The 25469-nt window shown below is 37.6% G+C and overlaps 1 protein-coding gene across 4 annotated transcripts; it reads left to right on the plus strand.

Annotated features, from left to right (window-relative positions):
• Window positions 1-25246, plus strand: LOC105568622. Of its 4 annotated transcripts, none has more exons than XR_001009442.1 (8): window positions 1-122; window positions 7682-7818; window positions 8160-8316; window positions 8781-8869; window positions 15365-15508; window positions 20970-21224; window positions 23456-23552; window positions 24974-25246. XR_001009442.1 is itself a non-coding variant. In XM_012024435.1 (8 exons), exons 2-7 carry the CDS (start codon window positions 7719-7721, stop codon window positions 23008-23010), a joined length of 828 nt encoding a protein of 275 aa, XP_011879825.1. In that variant the 5' UTR covers window positions 1-122; window positions 7682-7718; the 3' UTR covers window positions 23011-23020; window positions 24974-25237. The 4 variants fall into 4 exon arrangements, 3 of the variants coding, with proteins under 3 accessions (XP_011879825.1, XP_011879827.1, XP_011879826.1); XM_012024435.1 differs by lacking the exon at window positions 23456-23552 and adding an exon at window positions 22928-23020 and having other exon boundaries at window positions 24974-25237; XM_012024436.1 differs by lacking the exons at window positions 1-122; window positions 23456-23552 and adding exons at window positions 507-530; window positions 22928-23020 and having other exon boundaries at window positions 24974-25244.
• Window positions 25247-25469: the final 223 nt, after the last annotated feature.

Here is a 25469-nt window from a genome sequence, read left to right on the forward strand (position 1 = left end):
ATCCCGTCGCCAGATCGGCGCCACCGTGTACATCACCAACGGTATACTAGTCCACACTTTTGGCGGCAGCGGTCCAGTCTAAGGTCCAATCCCCGAACCGAACGGTCGCCCAAAATACTTAGGTAAAGGTCTACATCCTTTCTCTTTCTTACTTTCTTTCCGTCTACGTCTCTCTTTCCTTCTTTCTCTCCCCGACTGAGACAGGCGCGAAAAGTTTCTTTTCTTCTCGAGAGAAAGAGAGAGAGAGAGATAAAGAGAGAGAAAGAGAGAGAGGAAAAAGAAAACGCGGGAGCTACGGGGAAGTTTTAGCTGCGACGAAAGTCGCGAAAGAGGTAGCGAAAAGGGAGGGGCGATACAAGCGCCATTGTGAGTGCACCTAAGGGAGGAGCAAGAGACTTTCCCTCAATCGCGTGAAAAACGGCGCGATTTTTCAACCGCGTTTCGCTCATCCGCGATCTACTGTGCGACAGTGAAGAAAGAAGCGCCCTGTGGTCTCCTCCTGCGCTGCCGAACTGCGTCGCACATCTTTAGTAGGAACTCGCTCTTCCACTAACCATCCACGCAAGACTGCGTGCTAATCACGTTAACTGTCAACCATGTTTTCTACATTTTATTCTATTCTTTTTTTTACGTGTGTACTCACAAGTACGTGTATTCACAAACTAATGATGTCACTAATTAATCGAAAGGCTTGTAGATTGATAAAGCAAACTTAGACTAATAGGTTTAATTAAATTCTCAATGTATTGTATATAATATTAAAAGATAATGTATACAAACGAAAGAGATTGTGGAATACTAGTTCTACCATTATGTCTTGTTCGAAAAGAGTTCATAACAACAAAGTGACGATAATCATTCGAGATTCGTCATTTTTAAATTCAGGATCGTAGACTAACTACATCGATCAATATCGCTGCCTGATGTTATTTTAATATATGTTGTCTTTACTCGCAAGGGAGCTGTCAGTTACGCATACTCGCGACCTCATTCGTGATCTCACGTCTAGAACACTATTTTTGCTTTGCGTGACTAAATTGCTGCCCCGTTGCCGTTTAAAGTGACGTTTCCTCTCTGACAGCTGTATGTTTAAAATCGAGTACAATCGCGCAAAAGTATCCGAGTCTTTCAGAAAGACGGACAAGCTACAAACGAACCTGTATCATTGCGTAATATGTACCTACTTTTTCACTTGAATACTCTCGCGTTATTGTTAATTTTCTGTAAAATTGAATTTGCTTTCCAAATAAAACTTTGTTGATTGCATTACAAGAGATTATTCAGTTATTCGATAATTTATTCCCCTGCCAGAAGCACATTTTAATTTCCTATATGCGTGTGAATATGGCATTGACATTGTTTTAAACGTCACGATACCTTATTATATAATTAAAAATGTTAAATCTTTGCGTGTTTAAGAGATACCCAACGGTAATTTAAAGTTATTTTATTTTCAAATTTCTTAGATCTCGAAGTTCGAAGAAGAATAAATCTTTACTCTTTGATTATAAATTTAATATCGCCATCAAATTATGAAATTAATATTAATCAATCATTGACAATCGATCGCAAATAATAAACACATTGGTCTTGAGAAATAGATTTACGGATTGACAAGAATCCACGGAGACAATCTGCTCTTAATAGATGATGATTTCACTACGAAAAATCGCTTGAAACACAAAGAGTTAAGATGCCTCGTGCACGATCTCTCGAATACGACGACTTTAAAGCGGTCCTTGTTAACGTCGGAAATTTATCGTCCCCGCTTTTCCTGCCGATCGTATTCTCGCCTCCGCCTCCGGTGAATTCTAATTTCGTGAAAGCGAGACTTGGCAATGGCCGGTACGCGTCGTCTACGGTTTCCTTTTTATTGCAATACCAATTCGAGGCCCGTGCAACACAAGCGCGCCACGCCTGACGGTCGTCGAGCTTATGCCAATCGCCTGCAAGTGGCGGATTGTTTATAATAATTGGCAACGATTTGTTTAAAGCTTACATAACGCGAGCGCGCGCGCGATCATGTATTTATACCGCCGGCCGAGAATAGCCGATCCGCTCGTTCCGCCAAGACCGATGCACGTCTGTTATGGCCGTTCTCTTTCTACTGTTAAAACGCAAAACAATTTGCCTGTTAATCGTCGCGATGTGAGCTCCACGTCCCTATTAGCTTTTTCGTTTCGTTGCTCAAAGGGAAAATCGTAAGACCCGCTGAACTTAATCGGTACGTCTGACCGGATTGGAGCGATACTACTTTCTGATTGCGTCAACATCAAATTTAACACTGTTATAAACGCGACAAGCGATTTGAGATCTGTCACAACAAGTGAGATCGAATCTAGAAATTAATTTTGTTTACCTAACCGTCCCGAAAAAACACCTCAGCATTCGCTTAAATTAGAACTTATCTGATGAAACAAACTAATTTCCCAACCTGTGGTAAAATATAAAATTTACACTTCTGCTGTGTGTGCCATCCTTTTATCCCATTTGTGTGAAACACGTTGCCCCTATTCGTAAAAGTGCACCAAAAGTAAGCATATTAAAAAAATATTCTCATCCCCCTTTTTTATATTAAATTAAAAATTAACAAATAAAACAATAACGAATAAATCTTCAATTATTTCTACACTGATACAAAAATATCTTAATCCAAAAAATATTACTTTGCTCAAGAAAATTATTCACTAGGTGGCTCCTAATAATAGCTAATTAACTTAAATTTGTAAAATAATAAACAAATTAAAACATGCATTGCTTTAATTTAAGTATTTATTAAATATCAAAGAATAGATCATTTTAATTTTAATTCTATAAAATTTACTAAGATGTAATTTTCACAGCGAAGAAAAGTGAATTTCTTATTTAACAAAAACAATTATTTCATTTAATAAATAGCATTCTATATCTCGTGAAATCTTTATTTGATTGTAAAAATGTAATGATTTAAATTAATTTACTTAATATAATACATAGATTTCCTTCAAATTTTTTGTATTTTTATTTAAATAGAATAAATATTTATTTCAGCAAAAATATAATTGTAAGTAAATCTATTTACTTAGTTAGAAAAAATTTTTGTCAGTGTATGTTGTAACTTGTTTCGACGCAATAAGAATTGATTATCCCAAACGACACTTATTAATTTTGGCTATGTGCAGAATAATGTAATAACATTTCCAACCAGAAATTATATCTCTCGTATTTGTATACTCGCAGTAATTACGTTCGAAAGGCATGAACAAACGTTTACGTAAACAGTGCATCAAGACCCACGTAATAAAAACTCGTGCGTGCAACAATAATCGAACGTTGTCTGACCAGAATGGACGTCACTACTTATCGCGCCGCCGCTACTTGCGTATCGCGTAACGCACCGGTTCTCTCCATGATGCCAATAAAGTTTCAACATTAATATCGCGATGCGCGAAAGTTTTCCTACGTGTGGTTTCCTACGAGACCGTCACGCGGACTCCGGTGGCTTTTAACAAGTCACGCGATCTCCGCAAAGTCGGAAGAAGCGTGCACTTAGGAAATTCGCGTTCGACCACTCGCCTGCCAAGTCGTCAACGTTGGTTTCTAACACTTTCTACCTCAGCCATATGCACAAAGTACTTTTATTTCCCAGAAATAATCGTTAAAGTATAACACATTAGTTGTACAATATTATATTTAATAATGGTCGTTGGTTATGCGACATTAGGTTCTCTCAACAACAAAAAAAACCGTTTTTCTCTAGAGATTGCAACAAGATAGCAATATTTTAATTAGCAGCAATTAAAAAGGCACCGATAAATTTAATCTAAAGCTACGCGTATGTAGATATAAACGAGTAAATTTATCAGCTAGGAATTTTTATTGCAAACAGAAATTAAGTATCTATTGTACAGCTTCAAATGTCTTGTGTGAATAAGTTCACCACATCTCACTAATATAGAAAGATGATTTTGTAAACCGTTCATTAGCTATTTAATTTGTAAAAATTGTAAAGTTACTCGGAATAATAAGGCGCGAGAGAGGGACGGCTTGTTCCGCAGATGACTAAAGTTTATTCTTGGATTAATTCAAAGTGAATTCTACTTCAACGGGATATAATGTATTATTATTCAATCAAGCCGCATTATGTCAAGCTTGGCTGTCTTATGAGGTCGCGTGGGGCGGGTAGCGCGAGATTTTCAGCCAAGAATGCTAGAACGACAGGTGGAAGCGCAGTCGTAAACCGTAATCCTCTTGCAACGCGTTGGGAGGGTCAACTAAAGCTCCGCACGTGTTAGCGAGAGAGTGCCAAACCTCTTGATTATTTAATTCCTTTTGTCACGCGTCTTTCACGGCGCGTATAACGCAACGATGCATTTGTAAGACACGCATACGCGAATTTCTATCATTTCGTACAATAAGTCACAAAATAGCTTGATTAAATAACACGAGGCAAAAGTGTTCTGATAAAAATATACAAAAATAATTCTTTTCCTATCGAAAACTGACGTTACTAATGAAAAATTATCAGTATAACGTTCACCGAGCTTAAATTAATTAATAATTAAATATAACTGAAATATTCGTGACAGATTAATTTTTCTCATTTATTCGTAACAAGCAATTAGTCTGTTAATTAAAATACCTAATCGATAATTAACCTGGTTCTTGAATTGGATGTATGAATAGAGGGACGTATTGCAGTTTTTGGATCTACGTCCCAGATGATTTGACCGCGCCATATATATTTTTAGAAGCCGTCTAGATTACTACGCTCGTCCGGATTTAATGAGGATTTAATACTTTTCTGCCTCCACCCCGTGTCTGCATCTTTAGACTTCATTTTCTCGGCGTTCTATGTCGTCTGATTACGCACGCGACGAAAATGCGACTCCTCGCGAAATTCTCGTCTCCGCGCTCACTTTATGTCTCTTTTATTAGCTGCTACGTACGATATTTAGTTTTTAGAAATGTTTGATCAACTTCGTTCACTTCTACATGTAGAAATCTGCGCAAATTGATTAGCGTGTCAAGCGCTCGTGGCACGACTCATTTTCACGCGGATACGATTTTAAGGTCAAGATATTCTCGGACGATCTAGTGGAAGTAGATACGACGCGTCAAAGGATTATAATTCTGAACACTTCAGAGATTTCTTTTCACGCCTTACTAATCTTGCTAACACATTATTAGTGAGTTCCAGATATTTTTTATAGAACTATGTTTTTCTTGGTGATATAAAAAAAATGAGTTCTCCAGGTATAACGTAATCGCCACAATGCTTTTAGTTCACGAGGCATAATCACATTCGAGATTGTAAAAGAGAAGACAAATTCGTATTATTCGTATTATACGTTCGCCAAGGCCCGGTGGTGGAATCGCCATGGCTGCGAGGGGTTTTACGAGGTCATTATCGTCGGGACATACTGGTACCATGAGTCTCCAATGGGGGTTCGCGAAAATCGGTCAAAGTCAGACGGAGACTCGTCGGCTATGCTGCCTCGAGTGCAGCTTCTCTCGACGCTTCCACCTGTTACCAACTAAAAACGGACCGGGGCCCGGGCAACCTAAATATAGCGACCGCGCGGGTGCGCGAATCCGGGACTCTTGCGTCACGACGGCGCGTCGCTTGTGGGCGCCGCGACGCCTTCCTTTTTGCTTACTCGAGAATGCAGACTGGAGAACAAATCACGAAAGCTATGGGTGATCTGTTTATCTTCCTCGCATGCTTTCTAAATGTTCGAAGACTGAAGTGAAGAGTTCAATGCGACAGCTCGAGTAACTCTAACTCACTTTGTACGAAGCTTGGAAAAATTAATCGAAATTTAATTCTCCCAACTTTTGCTAAGATCCGTTCGTTTCTACATTTTTTATTCTAAGTCATCAAGATTATAACATTCTGATACCGTTATTGTTAAGATTAATGCTGAAAACAAAAGGCAATAATCGTTTCGTACTTTCTACAAAATATAAATCTCGAAGGTAACAAGACTAAACTTATTGTCGCCAGTGAATAATTAACCAATGTAGGAAAATTAATGAACGACACAACTAGCCAATTCTAATTAAAGAAATTTATTGCAAAAAATATTACCTCAGCCAGGGTTTCAACCTGGGCCTCTCTACATTGTAGGCGGACGTCTCATCAATTCGACCACTGAGACATGTGATAATATTTGTCGCAATAAATCTTGAAGCTAACAGTCAGAATTTCAACGAAGAAAATAGAATTTTATAATTTTGATATTATTTTTATAAGAAAAAAATGCAATCTACGTAATTCCGATATTTATGCATACTTAAAATGTGACGTCGTATACCGAAATCATATTTCACATACATGCACTTAATACAAATAAGCCAGATTTTTTTAAAAATACGACTACAACGTGTAACCTCATTTTCACTTCATCTTCACGACCTTCAGTCATTCCCGCCGAGAATGAAACAGGAATATCTGCGAAACCGCTCGGGCGATCCAGGGCGACTATAAAGTACGCGTGACGCTAAAATTAGCGGCATCCGTTGCGTCAACAAAAAGAAAAACGACGCTCCCGTTTTGTGTCACAGACTGCTATTGGCCAACGCAAGAAACCAATCTTGCTTTCTCACGCGATCGAAAACGGGACGCGACAACGTGACAATTTCCGAATTACAAATCTGAATTTGACATCAATTTATCATTTCGTCAGTTCAATTTAAAAATAACGTTATAGTATTATAATAATTTTTGTGACTTGAAAAATATTGAAATAACATTGTAGGTGGAAAAGAAGAGTTGATTTATGTCTTCTCTATTTTAGCTTTTCTTTTATCTTTTAACATTATTAAACAATTTTTATTTTAACCAATTTAAAAAGTAACGTTAGAAGACAAAGAAAAAAAGAAAGAGAATTAATTAAACTTCGATCGATATACAGATTCGTCTGCCAGGATTGGCTTATATCATGAATAAATAAAGAGAATGACTGCGTCATGATAATGGATTGCGGAAATGGAGCACAGTTTACAGAGGCAAGGTTAAAAAAGCACAGCCGCACCTACGCAAGCCGTTAAATTTAAGGTGGCTTATGCAATCACCTTGAGCCACGAGAATTTTGTGTAACGTTTATCACCTCCTTCATAGAAACTTCATTTCCGATTGTATTTAAAAAAACTCTATAATTTAATACATTTAATCCTATACGAAAATAAAATAGTCGAAGCTTTCTTGATTTCTTTGCTGCTAAATTTCTTTGTTTGCTAAAGTTTTTTAACTTTTCCGTACACGCAAAAGACTGAGAAAAAGAGAATTGCGGCATAACTGTTGCATTCTCCTTCATTTAAATCGTTTTACTTTAATTTTCCTTCATAACAGTTTATTAAACGCTATCAACTTTCCAACGTTATCCTAATTAAATCACTTAAATTAAAGTTTTTCGAACACGAGTTAAAAAATTTATTTACCAATTGATCAATATCTAACCTACTTTGGAATTTTATGAAAACTAATAACTTGGAAATATACTGCATGTTCTTTAAACTTTTCAGCAATCCTTACATGCACGGTCTTTACATTCTCACGCAAGGAAGAGCAGTTCCTATAAAGAATCGAATGACTATACTCTCGTATAATTGTATTCGCTCCTATCTCCGCGTAAATCTAGCTATGTTCTCGACGAGGATCAACCTAATTATTATACGTGCTATTTTGTTCTTATTACAGCGAACGAGTGTGGTTAGCAGTTCAGTAGAGTGGCAAAATGGATGCGCGATTCAGAAGCAATCTCGATATGATCGGGCGCAACGAGCCCATCACAAGAAAGGCGAAATTTTGGCAGAGTTACGTACGGGCCCTGAAAGGTGAGACGGTCACTTCACATGCGCAGGAAACTGCTCGTTTCTCTTCCAATTTTCAACAAATATGCGCGCCGGATTTATACACGATTACACATATTTACGCATCTTGCTTTACATCGTTTGCCACATATAAAGCAAAGATGCGTAAACATTGCTAAAAATTTCTTATGGGCACATCTTGTCACACATCCATTTTTCACGCGGCATTTAATCAATTCAAGATGTACGTTTAGCTCATCAGTTCGTGCCAATCGTTTATTAATTTAATTTAAATATCGCACATTGTTCGGCGTACAAAACACATGGGGAGGATTTATTTTTAATGAAAATCGAAACGAAAACAGGCACTGACGACATCAGAGCTCCCGAGCACACTCACAGGCCCCGCAGCATTTTCCGCTCGGATTTTCCTGAGCTGCATTCCACCTCGTGGCCGTATGGAAAATCAATCTACGAAAACCCGATTCACGCAGCCGACCGTATTAATGTTCCCGGATACAGGTGTGTACGGGAATTATTTTCTTTTCGTTCGCCATCGTTTCTCGCCACGGATAAAATGGTTGGAAACATATTAAAATTATTAGCTAAATTACAGAATGTCGAAATACAATTCGGAATCGCATTGTCGCATTCTTTTAAATACGTTTAACGCATTATTTTTCTACAACGGATGTATTCTAGATATGTCTTGTAAATCGATTCTTGGCAGGCATCCAAAAATACGGAAATCTAAATATATCTGTGTCGGCCTACTTCGCGAAATTTTACTCCTACTTTCTAGTGTGATAATAATCAATGGTGAAATATATGTCTAATTTAATAACTCTTAGTATTGTATTTGATTAAGCAAAGGGGGAAAATGAAAAATTTGGAAATGTTAAATATTAGATTATTATGAATTATCTATGCATTCCCCGAGTCGGCGAAATATTAACGCGATTAGATTTTCGCTCTCTCTCTTCCAGGTATTTACCCGTTCACCGTGAGATCTACGGTTACTCGCCAAGGCAGCTGTATCCCCATCAGTACAAACCCGTAGAACGCTTCACCCCCGGTACGTACTAAAGAACTGTGACCAAAAGAGTCCAAAAGAGAGTGAACGGCGTCTTAGAAAAAAAAATCGAAAGCGCGAAACGAAACGAAAACTCTTATAATACCTCGATGTCGAACGAGAGTGAGAGAGGGAGTGTGAGAGGAACAGAGAGAAAGAGAGAATGTGAGAGAGAAAACGAGAAAAAAAAATTGGGAGACAAGGAGCGCGGTGAAAAACGGAACGAGCAGAAGTAGAGTAGAAACACGGGAGTAAGAAACGGAGGAAAGGCATGAACGCAGAGAATGGATTATGAGAATCACCAAGGCGTACCGTACCGAAATGTGTTAACAGATAACTACACTTGTTCTCGTGGACCTTCCTAGATTAAGTTCTCGATGTATAACCCGGTGCTTTTGGCTTCTGGCCGGCGTACTGAAGGGGACGAAAAGAAAATAATAAACCGGAACAAACGGAATGAACGATCATTCTCGTGAGAAAGACATCGTCGCATCTTATATACGCATGCACGCGACTCTCCGGGCCTTTCTCAGAAGCCAGAAACGCCTCCCCGGAGAGGTACCGTACATCACATTCTTACCCTCCACCTTGCCTGCACATTTTTAACCGAGAAGAAAAGAAACTATCCAATACGGACATGCCACTCTTCCCGCCAACCTCGCCCTCCCCCCAAACCCCGATTTTACGCCACGTGTCGCTACTACTCCGATGTGTAAAATGCGTATGCACTTTTTGAACGTATACGTGTCAATCAAACCGTTTGTTCATTCTCACTGTAAATCGTTAATAATAATCGTGTCTACCTTCATACCATATGCCATGTGTAATACTAATTACTTTACGCGTCTCTCTTTGTATCTAAGTTATTATACTTATATCGCTATATGAGGACACATTTACGTACGTATAAATATATGTACAATATGTTTCAATATCTGAAGACTTCTCTGCCTCGCGACGCTCCACTTCAGAGCTACATCCCCTGTCTTTGAATCCTAATCGATTGATCGAGACCGAACTCAGATCGACATGACATAAACTTACGACAAAAATGCTCCATCATATAAACACGATTAGGGAAAACTCGAGGCGGATTGTAATACCTTCAAAATATTTCACTAATTAATTGAAACCATATTGTACTTTCAATATTTAATATATTCGATGTTCAAATTGTGACAAGTTTCATAATCGCTTCAAGTTTTCCTACAAAGTTAAATTAACATCGCTTCTCATTATCACATCAGCTTTCTAATTTGATAAATTTTAAACCACTATGGCACATAAATATAATTTATCATCTTAAATAAAAAAAGAACCATTCGAATAATATCGAAATGATCAGTTTTGAAGAAATATTCTCCCAAATTTTCATCAGTCAGCACAATTAAATTAAGTGAAAAAAAAGATCTTTCCGTAATAATTTATAAAATACCTTCATTCTAATAATCATCGCATATTTCTAATAATTAACTATCCAATTGGAACGAGTAATTATATCAACGGATCGACCATTATTGATACCACGCCTAATAAGTTGAATCGAGCATTCAAGCATCACGGATCATCGCCCCATCGTTCACCGTTCCATCGTTCATGGATCACACGTGGATCATGCGTACCCGAGGTGCCGCCCTGTGACTCGTCTCTAGAGAGAAAGCATTTCCTACGTTATGTCCAGTAACGATTCCGAGTCATCATCAGAGTTGGGTATCATTGTCGATTTGCGCGGTCTCGCACGCCGCTGAGCAGAGATTCTGATTTCTGATTTCCAGGCGCTAGACCCACCAAGTGGCTCGTACTGAATCGCATCATCGATTTGAGCGACCTTAGACGCCAACAGATCTCTCGAAAGTGGGAGACCAAAGAGCGAATCGCGCTCACCTCCCGAGCGCGACGTCATTGCTTACGAAACACGATCAACTAACGTCATGCACGATCTCAATAATCCCGCTTAAATGATCCCTCACAATTATAAATATCACAATACATACGTATGCACTCTTTCACCCACAGAGAGAAGCAAGTAATCGCTTGGCGTCTAATAAAATTCTTCCGCGTAATTTTTGCAATCGCTAATGTAATGCTGTTTTAAAAGTACTAAGCCGCGATCTTTTTAACAAATTTTTTATAACGGTCTTATATTAATTACAGTCAAATGTAATGTTTCATTATCGAACGGATTGATATAATCGTTGTAACGTGGAATGTTATAGAGAAACAATTTTGTTAACGAGTAATAAAATTTTTTTAGTAATTTTACTCTCATTACTGTTTTTTGCACATTTTTGCACATTTTTGCACATTTTTGATCTGACCATTGATTATATTTTACTCGCGCAATAGTTTAAACATTAAGATAAGTTAAATGTTAGCGTACATATAACGCATTTAGAATATATGTATTTTTAATCACCACGTAAATACTATACGCAGGATTTTGTATAAAAATTAAATATAGCAACAGTCACGTACACATCGGTTTACATCTTACACAGTCACACTATAATTTATTACTTCCATAATAATACACGCTTTTTGATAATACAAGACAATCCCTCACCGCAATCCGGAGCACATAGCCAGTACACACTCCTTCCTTCCTTTCTTTCTTTTAATAAGTTAAGAGTTAAGTTAATCGTCGAGAAAGAATATCGCGATTTTTCACGGATATAAACTCAGCACGAAAAAAAAAGAATATCAAGATATTTGGACACACTGGCTATTGCGATTGAAAACTGAAATCGAACATTCAATTTACGAGAGTGCAACAGAAAGCTAAGAATTCAAGACGCTACGAATGAATTTTTTTTACAAAAAAATATCTTTACTGTGAAAAATTTTACTTTTGTATTTTTTATCTCTTTTCCAGCCTAACAATATTATATAACATTGCAAAGTAAAGGTGTAGCAATAAATTTATTTTTAGGCATAAATATATTTAATATTTTAATATAATTATTAATATATCGCTTTATTACTATATATTAATAATTAAAATATATCAAATATATTTCAATACAAGTAAATTACTTTAAATATAATAAAGACTTATTGCATTAATTTTGTTCATTTCTTTATAAAAGCAACAATTGAAAAGAATATTCGTTTCTTTTTATACAAATTTTTGTAGCGCGTTTTGCACTCTATTGTTCGATTTTTAACGTAATGTGCAACATGAGACATTCACAAGGTTAGGATGCGCGCATGCGGTATTCAGGAATCCTTAACTCTTGCAGCTGAGGTGGAGGTCGCAGCTTGATTGCGAAAAACCGAATGAGCCGAAAAGGAGATATAAAACAGCGAATTGAAAATGGGATAAAGCGATGGAAAAGCTGACTTTTCTGATTGTCATACGCGCTACTTTAAGCAGCACGGTATCATATAATGAATTAGTAAATAATTATATGATAAAACAAGGTGGAACTGCGGTTGGCGCAGAGTGTGTGATAAGCGCATGGTACTAGTGTCGGAAAGGGATATTACATGCGTAAATCATGCGTATTCGAGCAGAACTGGCGGAAAAGTGACGTGCGGAAAAGTTCTCCTTTTCGAAAAGGTTTTCATGAAGAAATAAACTGACATAGAACATGGCCGCCAAAACTTGAAAAAGCTGGAAATTTTCTCTCGACGCTTGCGCGTTCTAATTCGTGCGCTTCCGATTTTTCAGATGCAACATCATCGCCTGTCTCCCTATGAAAATTGTTCAACTTCTTCTTATCGCAGTGCAAGTGCAGTAAAACAAATACCGTACAAATATACAAACAAAAGTACACTTACACCGATATAATTTACTAAAACTGTTTTCAAGAAGGCGTACACTTTTCAACTTTACTTACATTATTTGTGCATTTACCGCAATAAACGTAAAGAATAGAAATTCTTTTATAAAGTCAGATTATGGGAGATCCGAGGTGATGAGAAGAGAAAAATCGAAAGTTTCTTTTTAATACATGCTCTAATCGGCAATAATACATGCACGCGTATTTACTAACAATGGACAAATTAACGTGCAATTAATTACAACCAGATCCAGAAATTTCTATCTTTTTCAGGATATGGCATGTACTTTTCTTTCGTTAATATTTTCGATCCCCAGCCTCCCTAGAACCCCCTTTTCTAGCTTTTAAGTGATCCACCTCCGCCAAACATAATTTCTTCATGACTGGAGTTGCATAATTAACGATTGCTAATCTATGATGATTACATGGACGTATACGGATCGTCGCAATATTCATAGAGGATCGCCACGAATACTGTACATAATTTACGTCGGATTGCACACCTGGATTTTAGTACGTACCGATCTTTAACGAAGAATTTTACGTCATTTATTCAAGCTTAGAAAGCTTCGGCAGAGTGTGGGCGATTAACTGACTTACGACAAATGGTAGACAGTTGGTAAATTATCAGTGCAGCATTAATAACGAAAGAAGACTATCATGCCCGCAATATTCATCTATTAAAAGATTTTTAACGGAGAAATGGAAATTATTAAAACATCGATTTACGTTTTACCGAAGAAAGATTATACTAAAAACTACTAAGTGATCGGTAAATATTTAGGTTGGATTATAAATTTAATAACACTTGCAAAATATTAGAGCTACTGTTCAGCGATAGCGTACGTTACAAAGTGAAAACGATCGAAAATTAATTGATAGCCTGTCGATAGTTATCGCTAGTGCCACGCTTCCCACTAGCTTAAATGATAGTGACCGATTAATAATCACGCAAAAAGAAAGTTTGGCGAGCCCTAGTATAGCCGTCATTGCACATAATCAGGCATCTGACAATGAGTCATCGCATTTTAGCAGTACAGATCGTCGTCTTTTCCATTACGAATTTTAATAAAATGACGCAGCTTTTTTCCGTCGCCGACTTTTTGAAGCAGCTTTTTTCCACAAGGTTAGTATGCTTTTTTTCACTTTACGTGACGTCATGCTATTTTTTTTTTGGTCACAGCACTGACTCTTTTTATACACGGACTCGTGTGTGACGCTAGCTTCCGATAATAGACTTTCTATTACAGAGGATACTTGATACTTATTGTTAATAGACGCGCACGGCTTACAACGATATGAAGAAACGGGGACAAAACCCTAGTATTTTAACTTCCCACATTTCCTATAGACGAATCAAACTATAACTTTAAGAGAGAGTTTGAAACAGCTTGTCCAGTTAGTATCGCAAATCAAAGTTCCGAAGCTTCTCGCTAATTATATTTTTAAAAAACCCGCCCACCATTAGTGTAAGTTGTAATTTTTAGAATTTTAACAAAATTGTACAATATGTTCGTATAAAAGTAACTTGTGACAAATTATTCCCGATCTACCTTAAATTAATAATTCATCATAATTTAATAATACTAGCTGTGTTTCGTGCATGATGTATGTATGTGTATGTGTCTAATACGAAATTATTATTATTGCGAAAGCGGATACTGCAAATTAAAAATCAAAACGCCTATTCGCTAAAACACTAAGAGAAGAGAAAATGGAACGTAAAAACAGAGATCGATTTGGCGAATTTTGGGCCATATGGGAACGAATTCAATCAAATTAATATTTGCTATTAGGCGCCAAAATAGATCCTAAAAATCCTATCAATTATCTGTCTATCAGAAAAATTGAAGCACATTAGCAAATTGAACGAACATGATTTTATGTCAATTTTTATATCGAGTATCAAGAAATGTTATACTGTGACATTAATTATTAATATACTTCAATTAAAAAAAAGAAAGATATATGCTACCCTTTAGATGCGTAATTTAGAGATATTTTTTAATTAATTCCGTGTCTTTTTTCCTTCAATATATTTTTCCTGGTAGCGCAAAAAGGAATTTGTATGTAGTGACACATTAAATATTTTATCACATATATAGTATATTATATGATAGATTTTTAATAATATTTTCAATAATTAATAATATCGGTAATATTCGATATGATATAAAACATTTTTAGATATTGTACACGTGGCAAAGTAATTATGATGCAGTTCTAATTAGATGCAATCTTAATTTATTTATCTCTAATATATAACGAATTCTTAAAATTAATTGCATCATTCCTCTATGCGCTTACCAGTTTTATTAAAGTAAACCTAACGACGAGAAGTCCGATATATTTTTCGTTGACCACTCGGGATTAATATTTAAATATCTATCGTATATTGATATGCAATATTTGCATATTAAAAGTCTAAATAATATAAGCTTTTCGCGGATTCTCGACGTTACACATTGATCGATATACTCCTTTTGGACGAAACGTAGCGAATGCGGAAAACTAATTTTAATTTAGCAGTTTTAAATATCCTAGCGAAATTATTTGACCAATAATGTAGCTAAAATTTTTTTTTTTTAATTTAGTATCTCTAAATCAATTAGAAAAGGTGTTCGCGACGCATTCGTCGAAAAACACGTACGAACGAAATTGTAAATAGATTGACTTTTGCCTTCATTTTCACACATGACAAAATTATACGATACAGCGAGACCATTCGACGCTGAGAAGGCTTGGAATGACCATCTGAACCGTTTGGCGGACATCGACAGACTCTACCCGAGCAAATCACCGCTTATGGCTCGTCATTTAAGCCCACCGCTCAGTACGAAACGATTGTTCGATATTCACGGTGAGTATAAAGCGTAAATGCATTATTTGTTGCCCAAATTACGCATATTCTTTTACCACTGACATCATAATAAATATGTCATTTGCAGTTTTTTATCGCATCGTAAGAAATTGACGTATTCAATGATAATAAATATAAATGAATGGGCTAAAAAAATTTGGATAAGATCAGAGTATCACATAAGAATAAATAATATTAACAAAAAGAATACAATTTATAGGTTCCTGAGAGAATAAAATATCGTCTTATCCTTTCATCTCCTTCAATGTCTAAATAAGTATCTTAAAGAAACTTGAATGCAAACTGTAGCTTCCAATAATATCAGCATTTTACTATGATTTGTAAAATTATTAAACTTCTTTATCTCTTTCCTTATTTTTTACTACTTACGTAAGCAATGCATTTCAAAAATTTAGTTATAATAATATGCTTGATACTAAAAAATTAGCCAAAGTAACTATTTCATTATTTTTATTATTTAAACTTGTAAAATTTCGAATGACTATGATTGTCAATTAAGCTTCTACCGTATAATGAAACACATTAATAACACATTGAAGAATAAACTGTACATTCAATATTAAATATTTATCCTAATTTATTCTAGCCCATCCATCCGAAATAACGGATCTGTGAGACTTCAAGCTTATTTGTAACATTCTTATGTAGTTACATTTTACGAATATACCTCATATAATTTTCACAATTTAAATTGTACATCCTTATGTAAATTTAGTTACATTTTACGAATATACCTCATATAATTTTCACAGATCTATTACTTAAATTTGAAAGTTAATTTTTGACTCACCAATACGCCGCGAAGCAGCGGAGTGTTGTAAGATGTTAACCACGATCTATATAACATACAAATGTAAGATCCAAATTAGAGCAACGCTCAAAATAATTAATACTTTAAAGATTATCCATTTTGCTGATTAAATGTTGTATTCGTATTTCAGGCAAATATTTAAAATAATTATATAATTTTTTAAATCTTTTTTTTCAAGTGAAAGATCTAATTTTACAAGTAAAAATTTCCTTCAATTCTTTGTTCTAATGTTCATTTAAATTCAAATGAAATATTGAAATAAAACGACAAGGAAAACCAAGGAATACGAAACAATAGGCAATTAAATTGTCAAAAAATATATGAAAAGTAAATAGCTCACCCCAGGGTTGCTCCGCTGTCGCCCGATGTCTCTCCTAGACCTGCACCTCCTCTCAGGTTGTGGGCACTCACTCGCGCTAACTATTCGCACGACGCTCACTTACACGACACTCCCGAGACGATTGTTATAATGCAATAATCGCGCGCGCTTCAACACATCTCTATTTTCGGGAAATCTCGGCATCCTGTTCTTCTCGATCCACCAGACACTTAAAGTCTTCAAGAAATATATTAAATGCGTAAAATAATTATACCAAAAAAAGATATCTTCTTTCAAATCTAAGTTCAGATAGAATTTGCTAAAGAAAAGTCCGGTTATCGCCCGTATTAATAATTCTTAATTCACACTGTATATCGTCGATTCTTTCGTTGCAAATCGCGGGAAAAACGTTTATTTCGATCGGCATTACAAGTCCTCGACTGCAGCAAATCGTACGGAGTAGTAGACTCATTCGATCACAACGAATAATTGTACTTGAAAAAGAATACCTTGCAAAAGAATGCAGAGCACTGTTAATTCTTCTACTTTATCCGCGCGCGGCCACCTTACAACTGCGTCGAAACATTAAATAATATGAAACTAGTTCACGCTGAATATCTCCCGCGTTTCCAACTTCGATCGACGAAACTGTTATCGCGTACGTGTATCGCTATTACTACGATACTAATTGTAAGATTCCGATGAAACGGTTATTTGTAATGTCTTCTCGCTCTTATTCGAGGTAAATCAAGCTCGCGCGAAATGTCTGCCGCAGCGGATAATCTTTGCCGCGATGTAATTGCAAATGTTAAAAGTAACAAGTCGAGAGAACAATCGCGTTTCGAAAAATAATGCGGAGCGACTCGCGGAGACGCGTTGCCCGTTCGAGTGTCGCCGTGCGAATGATAGCATGAACAATAGCGGGGTAACCTTGTGTATCACGTGATAACCTTGTGTACGTACAACGCTCCGGCGTGCCACCAAAAAACATCCACGTCGAAACTTCGGTTGCTAATAACCGTCGCGAAATATTTAATCTCTTGAAAAACAGATTTACGCTGAATATTTCGTCTATCGCGTTTCTGATCGACTTGAATGAACGAAATTATTATCGCGCACATGTACCGCTCTATACGATCGGCTCGATTCGCGTGTAATTAATCGTGAATTGCGATGAGAAACTTGTGTAACCTGTCGTCTCGCTCTTACTTCAGGTAAATTAAAGTCCCAACACTTAACTCGCGGATACGCGTTTGCCCGTTCGAGTGTCGTCGTGCGAATGATAGCAGGGATAATAGCACGTAAATCTTGTGTCAACGCTCCACGAAAAAACATCTACGTTGAACTTCAACCGCTAATAACTGTCGCGAAATATTTAATATCTTGTGAATCGGATTTACGCTGAATATTTTGTCTCTCGCGTTTCTCACAGACTTTGATAAAGAAAACGCGCACCGCCATGTACGATCGACTCGATTCGTGTACAAGTAATAATCGCGAATTACGATGAAACGATAATTTGTAATGTCTTCTTGCCTTTACTTGAGATAAATCAGGTTCGCGCGAAATGTCTGCCGCAGCGAATAATAATTGCCGCGATGTAATTGCAAATGTTAAAAGTAACAAGTCGAGAGAACAATCGCGTTTCGAAAAATAATGCGGAGCGACTCGCGGAGACGCGTTGCCCGTACGAGTGTCGTCGTGCGAATGATAGCATGAACAATAGCGGGGTAACCTTGTGTATCACGTGATAACCTTGTGTACGTACAATGCTCCGGCGTGCCACCAAAAAACATCCACGTCGAAACTTCGGTTGCTAATAACCGTCGCGAAATATTTAATCTCTTGATAAACAGATTTACGCTGAATATTTCGTCTATCGCGTTTCTGATCGACTTGAATGAACGAAATTATTATCGCGCTATACGATCGGCTCGATTCGCGTACAATGAATCGTGAATTGCGATGAGAAACTTGTAATACCTGCTGTCTCGCTCTTATTTGAGGTAAATCAAAGTCCCGCGAAATATCTGCCGCAGCGTATAATCATCGCCGCGATGTACTTACAAATGTTAAAAGTAACAAGTCGAGAGAACAATCGCGTTTCGAAAAATAATGCGGAGCGACTCGCGGAGACGCGTTGCCCGTTCGAGTGTCGCCGTGCGAATGATAGCATGAACAATAGCGGGGTAACCTTGTGTATCACGTGATAACCTTGTGTACGTACAACGCTCCGACGTGCCACCAAAAAAACATCCACGTCGAACTTCGGCTGCTACTAACTGCTGTAAAATATTTAATATCTTAAGAAACAGATTTACGCTCAATATTTCGTCTCTCGCGTTTCTGATCGACTTGAATGAACGAAATTATTATCGCGTACATGTACCGCTCTATACGATCGGCGCAATAATATTTCTACAAGATTTTCACAAACACTTAATTCGCGTGTAATTAATCGTGAATTGCGATGAGAAACAGCGACTTGCAATGCCCGTCGTCTCGCTCTTATTTGAGGTAAATCAAATAATATTTCTGATCGACTTGAATGAACGAAATTATTATCGCGTACATGTACCACGTTCTATACGATCGTCTCGATTCGCGTGCAATTATTCGTGAATTGCGATTAGAAACTTGTAATACCTGTCGTCTCGCTCTTATTTGAGGTAAATCAAAGTCCCGCGAAATATCTGCCGCAGCGTATAATCATCGCCGCGATGTACTTACAAATGTTGAAAGTAATAAGTCGAGAGAACAATCGCGTTTCGAAAAATAATGCGGAGCGACTCGCGGAGACGTGTTGCCCGTTCGAGTGTCGTCGTGCGAATGATGGCTGCATGAACAATAGCGCGGTAACCTTGTGTTACGATCCACCGCGCCACGAAACCACGTCGAACTTCGGTCGCTAATAACTGCCGCGAAATATCTAATATCTTTAGAAACGAATTTACGCTCAATATTCCGTATTTCTCGCTGGGGCTATGTACGATCGGATGCTCGATTCGCGTGTAATTAGTCGTGAATTGCGACGAGAAACAGCGACTTGTAATGCCTGCCGTCTCGCCCCGATTTCAGGTAAATCGGAGTCTCGCGAAATATCTGGCGCAATAGATAATCATTACCGCGATATACTTACAACTGCTAATTGTAATGAGTCGAGAGAATAATCGCGTGTCGAAAATTCACGCGGAGCGACTCGCGGAGACGCGTCGCCCGCTCGAGTGGCGTCGTGCGAATGGCAGCACTGATTGCGCGGGAGCCTCGCGTACGGCGCGCAGCCGCGCCACATTCAAAACGCACGCGCCGAGCTACAGTAGCTGCCAAGTGTTTCTAACATTTTGCGGGACTTACTTTGCGAAATAAATTGTTGCTAAATGTTCCTTTGCAATTGAAGTACATTTCGGTCGATCCGAAAAATATTTTGCGCTGTTTTGTCAACTCATTAATCGTCTAAAACGACGGTTAATTCTGTTCGATTCAGAGTGTTTAAAAATCTTGTAGAAATATCCGTATTTTATTCCGATGAAAATATTGTGATTTGATTAATTATATTTATTACTAATAAAAATACTAACTGTTCCATGTAGATTGCGTAAAATACTTTAATGATTGAAATAGATAAACGCTTTACTTAACAAGAATTATTAAATTCTGTTTATTTAAAAACTAAAATAACTTTATTCCAATTAACATTTATGTAAATTAATGTAGTTTTTCTGTTATACTTGCTTATAAATTTTTGTCAGTAGAGAAGTAAAACAGCGACGAGAATTTAATAAAGAAGAAAATTAAACTAACAAATAAATGTCAGTTTAATCTGAATTTTTTGTAATTTATCACGTTTTACTCCTACCAGAATCTAAGAAATCGGCAAAATGGTGATAACGAATTGATTTCTAGTTTTCGATCTCGTGCAAAACGAAGGCAGATTTTATTTTTCGAAAGAAAGAACTGGAAGATTTAAATATTAGATTTAATAATCCTTTTTTCCACCGATATCGTTCGACCATTTAAAACTGATTGAAAACGAGTTTGACATTAAACCCCTTCTGAATTTCATCTTAAAAAAGAGATTGACTCATTCTAGCTGCTTTGGTGGGTCGTAGCATTTGCTAAACAATCAGTGCTAATAATATTTCGTTCTAGCGCACAAGTGAAGCCCGAAGGCTCCTTTACAGTCGCGTATACAGCCTTACATAACCAGTATATATTTATAAACAATATCTACCTACCTCGGCAAGAGCCGAGCGCGCCGTCCGCGTGCCAGTCTGCAATCGCAATCCCAATAAAATTCATCTCACGCGCAGGTAATCTCGTGGACGACGACTTCTTGTTGCCACGTCCGTCAGTCTTGCTGCGCAAGAAGCCGTACTTCGATCTCCTGGAACCATCACCAATGGCACCCATCAGTGCGTTTACTAGGGACCCATGGTGGTACCCGAGCTACGCGCCCTATATTCCGAATTACGCTCAATATCGCACGCCGTTCTTTCTGAGAGACAGCTATCTCAGTCCAATTAAGCGTAGCTATCTGTGGAGCCGACATCCCTTCAGGCCCTTCGGTATGTATGCCCGCTGACCCTCTAGCTCGAATAACGCACAGTTCGTTTTCGTTGCGATCAAAGACCAATGCCGGCTCAATTTTTAATTATCAGACCAAGAAAATAAATTAACAATGATGCATTCCGTCGATTGTATTCAACACTAACGGCAATTTTGTTTCAAACAAAAATATACGCTCGCGTCAAATGACGATTGCGCAAATTCGTGTGACGTGGAGTGGCATTGGTCGTTGACAAACACTGACTACAGATGCTATTAAAAGATGTCGAAGCATTGCGAAATTTCCGCTTGATCGTGGCTGACATGCTACGCGTTGAAATCATTTCAATTCTGAATTTTAAACCGTACTGAAAGACGGCCATCTTTAGTAAAATAAAATCGAATATTTAGACAGCCTCTTGGTAAAATCTTTTTTGGTTAATCCTGTAGTCAGCAATTGCAATATCTGCGATTACTGGTGCTTTTTAATTTCCTTAAAGGGACATTCGTAATCGCAAATACGCATCTAAATCTAGACTACTATTGCAGAATGTTGAGAAAAAAATATTATTGTAGTATCGCACGATGGCAAAGAGCTGTTGTTAAAATTTCACGACTTACTGAAAATTTACGTAATATTTTATTCGTCAAACAGCAAGTTATAGTAGTCTAGAACACAATGCATTTTCTTAACATGCACTTAACATACATTATTAAATTACAGTTTAACCACTGTCTTACGAAAGACGAGATATTTTTCGCACAAGAAGTGTTTTGCATTTCCATTCGTTTTCGTAATATACGTGAGCTATTGGAACTCATACTCAGCCGTCTATCTTTTTACCAGTAGAATAGCCGTAGTCTCGGTATGGATTTTGATAATTTTTCACGTTTATCGACACCATTAAACATTTAGGAGAACGTTTCTACTGGCGAAAGCTTCTCTCTCGATTATTCTTTAATGGCAGAATCGATCGAATCTCGATCTCCTCCCGAACGTGTGACACGTGAAGGTATTTTTCAATCGCGCGAAACGATGAGATCTGTTTGCACATTTAAGTAAAATTTTTAACACTGAAAACTAACACGATCGAATTTAATTTCTCTCGCAAAATTGAGTCGGCTAGTTCGAGCACGAATCAAGTGATAGAAGTAATCGCCAGTCGTGACGTCGGAAAACGGGTCGGAATATCCTTTCACTTGTCACGCCGATCGAAAATACAAACGCGGCCATACGGAGATATTTGGCACCTCGACGATACTGCTAATGATTTTGGCACAGGCCGTGCCATCAGCTTCGTCGAACTGTAAAATTGAAAACACCTGGTGCCAACGCTGGCGAAAGTGGCATTTCGGGCAGCTTTGTTTTTTGAACGCGTTCCACATTTTTCGACAGACTGCGAAATTTTATTCTTGCTTAGCTCTCCAAGTGGGTGCTTTTCCTTTGAGGGCGAACGTCGCACGATGCAAACTGAATAACACACACGAGTAGAGAAAAGAAAATGTGAAAGAACGTCCGAAAGGTGCCTCAACGTTGCAAGTACCCTTCAGACACCTTTCAGGCGCGTTCTTCCTTTTTTTTATTTCTGTCTTGTTTGAGATCTCACCAGAGACAAGTGATTAACGACAGACTCGACTCTATCGAATTTGAAACCAAGAGTGTCCGACGCAGATTTAATGTAATGAGACCGATGCTACAGCAAACGAATGTCTATCATTTCAGGAGCGTTATACTACTATTATTCGCAGCCAGTTCCACGATTTCACTTTACCAGCCCGTGGTATAATAAACGTACCACGTATTAAGCGAAAAAAAGTGAGCGATAAGAGATTAAAGTGGTCGAAGTGTTGAATCCCTCGCACCCCATTTACTCGTTTAATAAGTCAAACAATCAATAATCTCAATCAGAGTCGGCGGGGATAGTGGTGGCGCATCACGATTCCGAAAACGTCTGCGTCATTTCAAGCGTATTACGCTCGCTATTAACATGCAAGTAGAACGTAACAAATGAGTGAGCAGCGTATATACTGTATATATACACACACACACACATCGTAATAGGCCCGTGTGACGACGGCTGTTTGAATGAGAGAGAATTCGGGCCTCTTTTAACCCTTGGGCTACCACGCGTGTTCTTCATCTTCGTAAATCACCGATTGTCCCAGCGCGGAAGATGCGTTCCTCCCCTCGCGTAACTCCAATTACACTCGTGTATTAACTCGACTGTTTTTTCCCAAATGTTTTCCCCAGAATGCGTTACAAGAATGTACCCTAATCCTTGTGGCAATTATTAATTACCGAGCCATTACTCCGGCCGAGGAGCCGCTGACAGAATCTCGAACACGCGGTACGTGCCCGACAGTATCTTGCCTGCCCCAGTGGTGAAATAGTTGTATATTTGTACAGTGATTAAAAAGAAAGCTCCATTCCGCAAATCACGATCGTTGCATGATACACATTTGCCGCATTTATTTGTTAACACTAGAAGACTTTTAAGTTTACTCCTCGCCGAGAGCAGTGACTCGAGTAACTTTTTCAAATGGCTAGAAGTCTTATGGATCTTTAATCATCGACGGAGGCGAGACGATAAGTTTATTCGTACATCTGGTATTAATTTTATCAATTCAATTGTCATGCGAGTTAAAGTAGCAGCGCGAGAAAGACGATGCAACGACTTTTCAATATAACGAAAGCTAGTGCACCTTCTAGTGTTAAAATCAATGCATCACTGTATGTATCACTCGCGGATTATTACCATTCGCAAACCATAGCACTCACCGCTTGTGGGCTCGGCGTTTAGCATAAAGACGAGTCGTTCTCGGCTCTCCTCGAGGACGGGAGCGACAGTCCAGAAGCGTCGTAGCCGAAGGGTTTCGTTAACGAAGCATCATCCTAATTCCTCACGTAATCGGTAGCATAATCATCTAATCACAAAGTTGTTTTACAATCGACATCTCTCACGACGGTCTGTATATGATTTGACAGTCTACATTTTACGAACCATCATCTTACTCGTTTTTCTGTACATCACATGTTGAGTTTTTCTTTTTCCAGTGAGAGACACTTGTGTGTCGAATACTTATGTCTCAATTACCCCCAGACGAGTGTACCAAGGGGGCCTCGTTCACGGTGTAATATTTCTGTTCGATGTAGTGGCTAATATATCAATATATATTAAATATCGCGTAGAGTAGTTCATGTTACCACTTGTAATTTGCTAGGTTTTCTCAGCTTGCTGTGTTAAATTTAGACTCATATTTAGCAAATGATGTTTAATGCCTTAATACCGTGTTCACGTTATATTTATAAAGGACTAACTGCCATCAGTATAGTCGAAACATTACACCGCGTATGACGAGGACGTGTAAACACCTATGTTTTCTAATGTTTAACTGTAAATTGTATTCACAATTCCATAAAATTGTTCTGGTGAATTTTCTGAACATTTCTACAAGAGGACGTGTAACAATTTCAAGATTAATTGAGGATTCCTGCCAAGCACGTTAAATGTCAAATCTTTCTCTAAAAATACCGCATTTATCTTGAACGTCGCATGTTAATTTATTTTGTACACTTCCTCCGGTAGAAACCTCAAAATTATGGAAAAATAATAAATCAAGAATCGCGCTTATCTCGACGTTGCATTGATTAAATCGACATCACGATTTGTGATTTCTCAAATGCTGTTTTTCTCATTTAATATTTTTCCATAAGCGCACGTGATTGTCGTTCCTTTTCATATTTGATCAACGCATTTCTCTTTTTCAGCAGCTTACGCTTACTGATGACTGCCCGGTGCCACACGGAAAGCGTGAAACAAAAAAACGACGAAAAAAGGAAAAAATAATGTCTGAAAACAGTCAACCAAAAAAAAGAAAGAAAACTTGCATCACGTCCCGAAAGAATTTTGGCGTCTCTATCACAGTGCATATTTCCACGGAGTTTTATTTATTTATTAACACTCCCCGTCATATGATTTATTGTACCTTTCATCCATAATCTGAAATAAAATAAACACTGCCAAAATTTGATTACAGGACAGTCAGTTTCCCTGATCTCGTTTTCCTTCCGGGCATCATTTTCAAAGTGACATCCTTATATTGTAATTGTAATTATGACAATTTATGATTCGTAACGATTCAATTTGTTGACTTGACAAAATTCGATATTAATTTCGATAAGTTACAATAAAATTACTATAAAATACAGGCTCGATTTGATAACAATTGCTGGAAAGTATATTTCAATTATTTTTAAATTAATG

The sequence above is a fragment of the Vollenhovia emeryi genome, unplaced genomic scaffold (genome assembly GCF_000949405.1).
Source record: "Vollenhovia emeryi isolate VEMERY1.0 unplaced genomic scaffold, V.emery_V1.0 DF939128.1, whole genome shotgun sequence".
Lineage (NCBI taxonomy): Eukaryota > Metazoa > Arthropoda > Insecta > Hymenoptera > Formicidae > Vollenhovia > Vollenhovia emeryi.

Excerpts from the sequence above, each read along its gene's own strand:
- LOC105568622 (XM_012024435.1), top strand. The coding sequence starts at position 7,719 with ATGGATGCGCGATTCAGAAGCAATCTCGATATGATCGGGCGCAACGAG. Across the intron at positions 8,317-8,780 it reads ATTAATGTTCCCGGATACAG|GTATTTACCCGTTCACCGTG; the intron begins GTGTGTACGGGA and ends TCTCTCTTCCAG. Across the intron at positions 21,225-22,927 it reads ACATCCCTTCAGGCCCTTCG|GAGCGTTATACTACTATTAT; the intron begins GTATGTATGCCC and ends CTATCATTTCAG.